Here is an 11126-nt window from a genome sequence, read left to right as displayed (position 1 = left end):
TCCTCACTCCCTCCTCTCCTCCTCCTCACTCCCTCCTCTCCTCCTCCTCACTCCCTCCTCTCCTCATCCTCACTCCCTCCTCTCCTCCTCCTCACTCCCTCCTCCTTCGTACTCCCTCCTCTCCTCATCCTCACTCCCTCCTCTCCTCCTCCTCCTCCCCCTCCTCACTCCCTCCTCTCCTCATCCTCACTCCCTCTCCTCCTCCTCACTCCCTCCTCTCTTCCTCCTCACTCCCTCCTCTACTCCCTCCTCTCTTCCTCCTCACTCCCTCCTCTACTCCTCCGCACTCCCTTCTCTTTTCAAATTCACTACTTCATGTAAACTATAATAATAACAATGTATATAATCTATAACCCTTACAAATGTGTACAAATCCTGATTCACATTAAAGTATATACTGTAGGCCTCTGCAGTATGATGCATTACCACACGTGACCAGTTGATGACACTGAATACAAGAGATTGCGTTGGATTGCAGCATAGAAAATCTTTATAAATAACTTATACAAGGCGTAGGAGACTGTTCATGTGATGGAGTAAACAAAACAAACAAAAAAACATTTCAAATGTCACATAGTGATACAAAACGTGATAATATATAACCCGTTACATCAGTTTATAGATTAAACATTTGCAGACATTCATACTGTATTATTATGTGCTGTGATTATAAAATTATGCATTATAACAATCCATAAATTAATACAAAAAATGTGCAAATATGCAAACTGCGTGTGAAGACTACTGGTGTTGGTGGGGGTGTTGGTGGGAGTGGTGGGGTTGGAGAAGTGGGTGTAAACATGGGAAATAAAGCTGTATCATCCCCTGCTCTCTTCCTTTTCCTCTTCTTCTCACTTAGACAGTTTACTGATGACCCGGATTAAGGCTCCGTTCTCGTCCTTCAGTCTCTGGTTCTCATTCTTCAGCTCTGTCTGGACCTGTGGAGGACAGCAGACAACACGCAGACAGAGGGTTATGGTTGGAGTTGGGGTTATGGTTGGGGTTAGGGTTAAGGTTTGGTTTGGGGTTAGGGTTGGGGTTAAGGTTAGGGTTATGGTTAGGGTTAAGGTTAGGGTTGGAGTTATGGTTATGGTTGGGTTTAGGGTTGGGGATATGGTAGAGGTTAGAGTTGGGATTAGGGTTGTGGTTATGGTTAAATTTAGGGGTTAGGGTTGAGATTAGGGATTATGGTTGGGGTTAGGGGTTATGGTTGGGATTAGGGTTAGGGGTTAGTTGGGGTTGTGGTTATGATTAGGGTTGGGGTTATGGTTGGGATTAGGGTTATGTTTCGGAATAGGGTTGGGGTTAGGGTGAAGCAAATCCAGTTCAAGTTTGATTCACAGAACAAATGACAACGACACTCATCACCAACCTCTCCTCCGAGTCAACTGAACATGTAATGTTCTCCCACAAGATTGTCTATTTTCAGTTTAGTGTTCCATCTTTATTGAGACCTCTCATTCAGAGACAACAAATGGTTGTTGTCTGTACCCTCCTGTATGGAACACAGCAGATGCTTGTGGCAGTAGTGATTATGGAGGAATACCAATGGTGTACTCATGCCATGAATATAAATCAATGCACTCACACATTTCACAGCCAACGGAGCATAATGATTACATAATGGTGGCAAATGATGTCAGCTTAGAATACCACACCACACACCATGTATGCTTTGTCACTGCTGGCTTGAGACTCGGGCTGCATCGCTAATGGCACATTTGACCAGAAAGCAGTGTGTTTTTAAGGGAACAGGGTGTCGTTTGAGACAGACACACTACAGTACCAAGGCACGTCCCAGAGGGATATTCCCTGTTCAGCAGCTTGCTCTGTCTATCTGCAGGGCAACTTTGTGATGGCTCGGCCTCCTGCGGAGACTATGTTTTGGAAATATGTTCTGTCTCTGCTGTGGCTAGGTTTAGTCTATTGGAGAGGTTCTCAAGAAGTACAAGAACTGGCATTAAGCCACAAGAAAACGACCCCAAATTGGTCAGACCTTGAACATCTCTCAGTATCAATTCAGGAAATTCACCATTATTGCAACTGGACAGATACCTTCACTTCATCTTCCATGTCTGATATCTTCTTCTGCAGGACACGCGTTTCCTACAGAGAGGAGAGGAGACATGTCACAATGGTGGAGACTGAACATGATGAGGCTCCCAGAGAGGAGAGGAGACATGTCACAATGGTGGAGACTGAACATGATGAGGCTCCCAGAGAGGAGAGGAGACATGTCACAGTGAGACTGAACATGATGAGGCTCCCAGAGAGGAGAGGAGACATGTCACAGTGAGACTGAACATGATGAGGCTCCCAGAGAGGAGAGGAGACATGTCACAGTGAGACTGAACATGATGAGGCTCCCAGAGAGGAGAGGAGACATGTCACAGTGAGACTGAACATGATGAGGCTCCCAGAGAGGAGAGGAGACATGTCACAGTGAGACTGAACATGATGAGGCTCCCAGAGAGGAGAGGAGAGGAGACATGTCACAGTGAGACTGAACATGATGAGGTTCCCAGAGAGGAGAGGAGACATGTCACAGTGAGACTGAACATGATGAGGCTCCCAGAGAGGAGAGGAGACATGTCACAGTGAGACTGAACATGATGAGGCTCCCAGAGAGGAGAGGAGACATGTCACAGTGAGACTGAACATGATGAGGCTCCCAGAGAGGAGAGGAGAGGAGACATGTCACAGTGAGACTGAACATGATGAGGCTCCCAGAGAGGAGAGGAGACATGTCACAGTGAGACTGAACATGATGTGACTACCAGCCTTACCATGACTGGACCTATGAGCTATTAAAATAACATAGAATGAATAGATATGCTGTACAAGGCCAAGAGAGAAGTTAAAAGTGCATAAGCAAACATTCAGTGACATAAGGATCTCACCCGTTTTTCTGTCTCAAGCATGGACCTTTCATTGGACCTTTCAGTCATGGTTATCTTTCTCTGCAATGCAAAAGCCCATGGTTAAAATGGGGACAATGAGAAGAGCGCAATCCCTGAAGCCGGCAGACATTTCTCATATATACCTTTGAAAACAATCATGGTCACCTCACAAGCATACTACCGTACTTCACAAATAATACCTCCCAAGCATTTATCTCTGGAATCAGCCAATGCATCTTCCTTGCATAACCTGTCACATTCTTCACACTCCTGCAACTTTCCTGATTGTATTGTGCAGTGGTCATTGCAGTAGGATATGGAAGAGTTATTCCACCATGAATTTGACAAGAACTGTACACTGGAAATCACAATGATAAGCAATAAAATTGCACAAACAGACACATACAGTGCATTCGGAAAGTATTCAGACCCCTTGACTTTTTACACATTTTTTACGTTACAGCCTTCGTCTAAAATGTATTAAAATGTTTGTTTTTTACCTTATCAATCTACACACAATACCCCATAGCGACAAAACGGTACTTTGATGAAGCATTACAGCCTCAAGTCTTCTTGAGTATGACGCTACAAGCTTGACACACCTGTATTTGACAAGTTTCTCCCATTCTTCTCTGCAGATCCTCCCAAGGTATGTCAGGATGCACAGCAATTTTTAGGTCTCTCTAGAGCTGTTTGATCGGGTTCAAGTCTGGGCTCTGGCTGGGCTACTCGAGGACATTCAGAGACTACTGCATTGTCTTGGTTGTGTGCTTAGGGTCGTTGTCCTTTTGGAAGGTGAATCTTCGCCCCTATCTGAGGTCCTGAGTACTCTGGAGCAGGTTTTCATCAAGGATCTCTCTGTACTTCGCTCTATTCAGCTTTCCCTCGATCCTGACTAGTCTCCCAGTCCCTGCCGCTGAAAAACATCCCCACAGCATGATGCTGCCACCTCCATGCTTCATTGTAGGGATGGTGCCAAGTTTCCTCCAGATGTTACACTTGGCATTCAGGCCAAAGAGTTCAATCTTGGTTTCATCAGACCAGAGAATCTTGTTTCTCATGGTCTAAGAGTCTTTAAGTGCCTTTTGGCAAACTCAAAGTGGGCTGTCTTGTGCCTTTTACTGAGGAGCGGCTTCCATCTGGCCACTCTACCATAAAGACTTGATTGATGGAGTGCTGCAGAGATGGTTGTCCTTCTGGAATGTTCTCCCATCTCCACAGAGGAACTCTGGAGGTCTGTCAGAGTGACCATCGGGTTCTTGGTCACCTCCATGACCAAGGCCCTTCTCCCCCGATTGCTCAGTTTGGCCTGACGGCCAGCTCTAGGAACAGTCTTGGTGGTTCCAAATTCTTCCATTTAACAATGATGGAGGCTACTGTGTTCTTGTGGACCTTCAATGCTGCAGAAATGTTTTGTTACCCTTCCCCAGATCTGTGCCTCAACACACAACATCTTCTGCACATCTACCATTCCAGTGTTTAATTGCTATATTGTAATTACTTCGCCACCTGCTGCTTTGCACCCCAGTATCTCCACTTGCACATTCATCTTCTGCACATCTACCATTCCAGTGTTTAATTGCTATATTGTAATTACTTCGCCACCATGGCCTATTTATTGCACTCACTGTATATAGACTTTTTGTTTTCTTTTGTTATACTGTATTATTGACTATATTTTGTTTATTCCATGTGTAACTCTGTGTTTTTGTATGTGTCGAATTGCTATGCTTTATCTTGGCCAGGTCGCAGTTGCAAATGAGAACTTGTTCTCAACTAGCCTACCTGGTTAAATAAAGGTGTTCTCAACTAGCCTACCTGGTTAAATAAAGGTGTTCTCAACTAGCCTACCTGGTTAAATAAAGGTGAAAAAAATAACACAATCCTGTCTCTGAGCTCTACGGACAATTCCTTGGACCTTATGGCATGGTTTTTGTTCTGACATGCACTGTCAACTCTGTGACCTTATATAGACAGGTGTTTTCCTTTCTAAATCATGTCCAATCAGTTGAATTTACCACAGGTGGACTCTAATCAAGTTGTTGAAACATCTCAAGAATGATCAATGGAAACCGGATACAGCTAAGTAAAATTTTGAGTCTCATGGCAAAGGGTCTGAATACTTATGTAAATAAGGTTTGTTTTATAATTTGTATACATTTGCAAAATTTTCTAAAACCTGTTTTTGCTTTGGCATTGTGGCGTATTGTGTGCAGATTGATGAGGAAACGTGTATTTAATCCATTTTAGAATAAGGCTGTAACGTAACAAAATGTGGAAAAAGTCAAGTGATCTGAATACTTTCCGAATGCACTGTACTTCTTCATTAGACTCTTCATCTGATTTCTGCAGTTTCGTTTGATGTTTAGGATGATGGTTTGTTGGCTTGACTTGGACTGAAATAGGTTCCGGTACTAATTTTGAGTGCCGGTGCTGTTTACTGTAGATTTAGGTGCAGAAGTGCCACAATACTTTTGAGCTAATATTCTATAAGAGGAACGGTAGCTCAAGCAGTAGAACATTTTAGGTGCCGGTACACAGCTCCAGTGAGCTCCTGCCCAAGTCAGCCACTGGTTGAGGAACATTTTTTTTTAAAAATGTGTTTACAATGACTGTTTGTTGGGGAACTATTTTGTGTGGTGGATGAATACCAGTTGGGGATAATCACCTGTGTCACTCTCTCCAGCTGAGTCTGCACCAATACCAGCTCCTGTTTGCTGCCCTGCAGCCTGGACTTGAGTCTCTCATTGGTAGACAAGGCCTCCTCGTACATCTGTGATGCACAGCAAACTCAGACCCAGAACATCATAACATGCCACATAATTTGACTTAGGTTATCAACCAGTTGTGTTTTTCATGTAGCCTGATCTCCAATTCAAACCAAAGTTTATTTGTCACATACCCAGGATACAGCAGGATGTAAACAGTGAAATGAAATGCTTACTTGTGAACTACCTCTCAACAGTGCAATGAAATACCATGTAATACCATTTTGGGTTACACAGTACTTGAACCCAGAGTCATAAGGGCTACAAAACAATGTCATTATCATGACATAACAGATTTATAACAGAACATTAGCAAACTACGGTAATTTTTCCAAGTTACAGGTTACCTTCTTATAGTCAGTGCACCCTGCCTCCTCCTCTGCTTTTTTCCGCGCTGCCATTCTGTTTTCCCTTCGAGCGTCATAGGCCTCTCGGTCGTAAGCACCAGACGAGTCCAGTCTGAGGGTAAGATTGCACAGCTGAACCTGAATCTACTGCACTGTGTCAGAGCTGAACCACCAATGTACCTTTGACCCTAATTGTAATAACAATCAGTTGCAATCTAGGCCTGAGTGACCAATGGCTGTTAGGATATGTTTCAGTGTCTTTTGATGAAGTTAATTGAGTTGAGAGCATCTTACCTGGACACTCTTTCATGCTGAAAACAAACAGAGAAGATATGTCACTTACAAAATGCATAGAACATGAGTAGTTTTGGATGATCTGCAACACTGAGGTGTAATGTCTTCCGACAGCAGAGCTGTGAAGATGAGCACTTTGTAAAAGGCCTTTGTGTCCTGTATGCATAAATATTATGTGCTGTAATTACATTTTGACATTTCAGCTCACGTGGCCAGGAAAACCCCATGGCCCTAGTTCTGAACTCTCATAGAAGGCTAACAGAAGACCTTCACACTGTCCTGCAGCCAAGCATGTGGATATCAGCAGAGAGCATCTTGGGATGAAACTCCATACTCACGCCAAGTTAGAGAAGGACAGTGGAAACAGTCACATGTGCAAACTGAGACGCAGAGATAAAGCTAAACACATCCAAAAAAGGTCATAACTATGGCAGCGGCTTAGCCTGGGAATCTTGACGGTTATTGCCTGCTGAAGGGTTGGAAACAGGGGATATGAATCTGTTTTTAAAGAGACACTCCCGCAAAATTGGCAATGTTGACAATGGCATTAATGTTCGGGGCATTTGTTACTTCAGTCACTTGTGGATTTATTTCAGTAGAAGAGTTGAAAAGGTTATTCCTGATACAATACAATATACAATACTATAGGATAGAATAGGAGATGCGTTCCACTGCAGGCATAATCATTCCCTCTAGAAAATGTCCTCAGTGATACTCTTCCAGTGTTTGGCCAACCCCTGACCTCTGTGTTCTCAGGCTGCAGCGGACAGCCTGCTTCCGTTTTCAAGCCTGTGCCGCTTTCTATGTGTCCAGGGAACCATGACGAGCAAGCACTTTGTCAGGCAATTTCAAGAGTTCAGCCCTCAAAGCCAAATATTTAGGCTTTTACGCCATGGTATGCAACAGTGAGCAAGAGTGAAGGCATTAAAACATTGTTTCAATTGACGTCAATTGATTTGGTTAACAATGTACGATTACATAAATATTTTCTTGTTTTTTGTGCACTCGCCTATTATTGCTTCAAGAATAAAAGAGACTTGAACTGAAGTCTGGAAAACAAACTTAAGGTCATACACACAGGCATAAGAACTCATTGCAGTGTTTAGACATAACACACCAAGTAAGGCTCTATGGAGACAGATATAAATTCACCTGAATTGTTCAAGGGGCTCTAGAAGGATCATGTATAAACACACAGGAATGTTTCCCATCAGACATCAACAAGCTCTCAGGATGTTCTCTCTCTGTCTGTGTCAACACTGTCAGCTCTCTCTTATTAAAGAGTCTGTCTTTGTGTTTGGAGCCATTGTAAGTTATCATTAACAAGGCTTACCTCCTGAAGCTCTGCTTGGATCTGGCACTGGGAGAAGTTGGGCTGTGATGGAGAGGGCCTGCTCTGAGTCTAACATGCCTCAGCGAAGCCTTCCACCATGACCAGACCCAGCCAGGAATAACCCCTACAATATTTAACCCCTCCACCACAACCCTTCCACCACAACCAGACCCAGCCAGGAATAAACTCTATAATACCCAACCCTTCCACCATGACCAGACCCAGCCAGGAATAACCCCAATAATATCTAACCCTTCCACCATGACCAGACCCAGCCAGGAATAACCCCAATAATATCTAACCCTTCCACCATGACCAGACCCAGCCAGGAATAACCCCAATAATATCTAACCCTTCCACCATGACCAGACCCAGCCAGGAATAACCCCAATAAATCTAACCCTTCCACCATGACCAACCCAGCCAGGAATAGCCCCTATAATACCCAACCCTTCCACCATGACCAACCCAGCCAGGAATAGCCCCTATAATACCCAACCCTTCCACCATGACCAACCCAGCCAGGAATAACCCCTATAATATCTAACCCTTCCACCATGACCAACCCAGCCAGGAATAGCCCCTATAATACCCAACCCTTCCACCATGACCAACCCAGCCAGGAATAGCCCCTATAATACCCAACCCTTCCACCATGACCAACCCAGCCAGGAATAGCCCCTATAATACCCAACCCAGCCAGGAATAACCCTTATAATTTCTAAACCCTAGGCATTTCATGTAGATCAAAAATAGTTGGATGATGTAAACAATATGATTGTAGGTCCATCTGGTTCTCTAGTAGGCTTGTATTGATGAATCATTACACCAATAGAATCCTTTCAGATTCACACCAGTGCCCAGAATGTTGGAGCTAGTGGTTGTTTGTGGACCAGGCCAGTCTTTCTTTGTGCTCCCCTCCTACTCTGTTAGATCCGATGGGGGACTTCCTGTCTGCTGACTAGCTCTTCCAAAGAAGAAAATGTGATATATATATATATCACATTTTCAGAGGCATGCGTTCAAGTGGGTCCCCCTGATATCACCCTGGATAAGACTCAGCACGTTCCTGCACACAAGCCAACCGGGAAAACAAAACAGGGAAATGTTTAAGAAGTTGTAATAAGAAGTTGATCTAGTTGATCCTGTCTGATAAGTATCTTCAATGACAATCTGAGTTGTATATATGTCAGCTGTCTCTTTTGTTAAGTTACACAGGACTCCTCTCAGTCAAATTCCGAGGCAACTTTCTTCCTCGTGAAAAAATTGCATGGAGCTGATGATGTCATGGAAAATCAAAAGTTATCTGACACTCATATGACCAGTCGTGGGAGTAAAATGCTGAGGCTGTATTGGACGGATTCTGGACCTCATAAAGAGAGAGAGAGAGAGAGAGAGAGAGAGAGAGAGAGACAGAGAGAGACAGAGAGAGAGAGAGAGAGAGAGAGAGAGAGAGAGAGAGAGAGAGAGAGACAGAGAGAGAGAGAGAGAGAGAGAGAGAGAGAGAGAGAGAGTCTGGCTATGAGTACACTTTGTATGTTTAATGTGTTTTAAAATTATATTTGAATAGTTACATCCATGCAGCTGAGTCTGAAACTTCCTATTCCTTTAGTCAAATTTACTCCCACATAAGCCACTTGGCTCAAGAGGGCTAATCACCATCGCTCACTACAATCTTCATGAAACAATTACAAAGGTTTCCACTAAAATCATGAACAGTATGCCATAACACCTATGGTATTAGACATCAACATAGTGCTTGGCTAGTCTGGAGAGCTCAAAACTAATGGTTAAAGTTATAAGTCAAGCATGGCATTTTATCTGATCCACAGCTTTTTTCAACACATGGCAATGTTTCCAAAAGGCAGCCTAGGCGTCTCCTTGTTATTGCCCATAGAAAAGAGAAGTAATCTGTTCTTACTTTGAGGCTTCTGGAGGTCGGCGAGGGTTTAGCGGGAGACGAATCAGTGGATGACTTTCTTGTGCGTGGCTGATCCTTTGCGTTGCGGGGGGAGAGATGAGATGACATCGCTGCAGGATAATCTCCACTGCATGAGGTTCACGTGGGGTCCAACGGTCCGGTCCAACCAACTTGATTCCAAAAGACTACTGCATGAACAATCCGGTGACACACAGTTAAAATCCCTGTGATGTGAATGAAGGTGGTGAAGGGACAGAGTCAAGATTGTGATCAAAATAATAAAGTTCTAATGATACAGAAATAGCTGTGGTCAGGAGTGTGATCTTAGTCCAGGTGATGTTGAGTGATCCTGAGATGAGATGAGTGGAAGGTGAGTAGCAAAAGGGAGGGAGCTGTGGAGGAGGAAGAGGGTGGGCGCTGGGCGGTGCTGTAGACTGTATGGGGAGGGACACTGCCTGGGACTTGACAGCAGTGTCGCTAATGAGAGCACTCTCTGGACTGTGGTGATTCAACAAAAATGAAAACTTCAAAGTAAAGCTCTCGGGTCTCATTCTGCCTGACAGCCTCTCGCTCTCTCTCTTTCTGCCTCACTGTCTCTCTTTCCCCCTCTTTCTTTAATCACCCTTTGGTCTGAGCTATGGACTAATATGGATTTGTTGGACATTGGAATTTGTTATGAAGATAATAAAAAAATGTAATTCGTCATTTTTAAATCTAATTTCACAGCGTCACAAACATGGCTGCCAGTATTCCCTTGTTAGTGTGTGCATGATGCAGCAGAGAGACCGAAGGGGTAGGGAGGATCTGGAGAGAGGGAGATATGGAGGGGTAGGAGGGGATCTGCAGAGAGGGGAGTAGGGGAGGATCTGGAGAGAGGGAGAGAGAGGGTAGAAGGGCATCTGGAGAGAGGGGAGAAGGAGGGGATATGGAGAGAGGGAGCAGGGGGTAGGAGGGGATCTGGAGAAAGGGAGATATGGGGGTAGGAGGGATCTGGAGAGAGGGGGCGGGGGGAAGGAGGGAATCTGGAGAAGGGAGAGAGGGGCTGTAGGAGGGATCTGGAGAAAGGGAGAGAGGGTGTGTAGGAGGGATCTGGAGAAAGGGGGAGAGGGGGTGTAGGAGGGATCTGGAGAAAGCGAAAGAGGGGGTAGGAGGGCGGATCTGCAGAGAGGGAGATAGGAGGGGATCCTTTCCTCGAGAGAGAGAAAAGGTAGGAGGGGATCTGGAGAGAGAAGGGGTAAGAGGGGATCTGGAGAGTGGGGTAGGAGGGGATCTGGAGAGAGGGGGAGAGAAGGGGTAGTAGGGGATATGGAGAGCCGGGGTAGGAGGGGACCTGGAGAGTGGGGTAGGAGGGGATCTGGAGAGAGGGGGAGAGAAGGGGTAGGAGGGGACCTGGAGAGAGGGAGAGAGAAGGGGTAGGAGGGGATCTGGAGAGAGGGGGTAGGAGGGGATCTAGAGAGAGAGAGGGGTAGGAGGGGATCTCGAGAGAGGGGGTAGAAGGGGATCTGGAGAGAAGGGGTAGAAGGGGATCTGGAGAGAAGGGGTAGAAGAGGATCTGGAGAGAGG

The 11126-nt window shown here is 45.0% G+C and overlaps 1 protein-coding gene across 3 annotated transcripts; it reads right to left on the bottom strand.

The window, feature by feature from the left end:
* Positions 1-472: 472 nt before the first annotated feature.
* LOC118388231 (protein phosphatase 1 regulatory subunit 12B-like) lies at positions 473-10491 on the bottom strand. 3 transcript variants are annotated; one of them, XM_035777076.2, is made up of 7 exons: positions 9564-10487; positions 6310-6326; positions 6016-6127; positions 5569-5673; positions 2901-2960; positions 2033-2106; positions 473-938 (listed from the first exon to the last, which is right to left on the bottom strand). In XM_035777076.2, the coding sequence occupies exons 1-6, from the start codon at positions 9669-9671 to the stop codon at positions 2035-2037; spliced, it is 474 nt and encodes a 157-aa protein (XP_035632969.1). In that variant the 5' UTR covers positions 9672-10487; the 3' UTR covers positions 473-938; positions 2033-2034. The 3 variants fall into 3 exon arrangements, with proteins under 3 accessions (XP_035632969.1, XP_035632968.1, XP_052382485.1); XM_035777075.2 differs by having other exon boundaries at positions 2056-2106; positions 9564-10480; XM_052526525.1 differs by lacking the exon at positions 2033-2106 and having other exon boundaries at positions 9564-10491.
* Positions 10492-11126: the final 635 nt, after the last annotated feature.

This window comes from Oncorhynchus keta, chromosome 10, assembly GCF_023373465.1.
Source record: "Oncorhynchus keta strain PuntledgeMale-10-30-2019 chromosome 10, Oket_V2, whole genome shotgun sequence".
NCBI classification, from domain to species: Eukaryota; Metazoa; Chordata; class Actinopteri; order Salmoniformes; family Salmonidae; genus Oncorhynchus; species Oncorhynchus keta.
Note: the sequence above shows the minus strand (reverse complement) of the source record. Positions and strands in the feature narration are given on the sequence as shown.

Bases quoted from the DNA above. Each gene is read 5' to 3' on its own strand.
- LOC118388231 (XM_035777075.2), bottom strand. From the start codon at position 9,671: ATGTCATCTCATCTCTCCCCCCGCAACGCAAAGGATCAGCCACGCACA. The intron at 5,674-6,015 runs GTAACCTGTAAC...TGTGCATCACAG, and splicing joins GGTGCACTGACTATAAGAAG to ATGTACGAGGAGGCCTTGTC. The intron at 2,961-5,568 runs GTGATTATCCCC...TTTGCATTGCAG, and splicing joins AGCTGGAGAGAGTGACACAG to AGAAAGATAACCATGACTGA.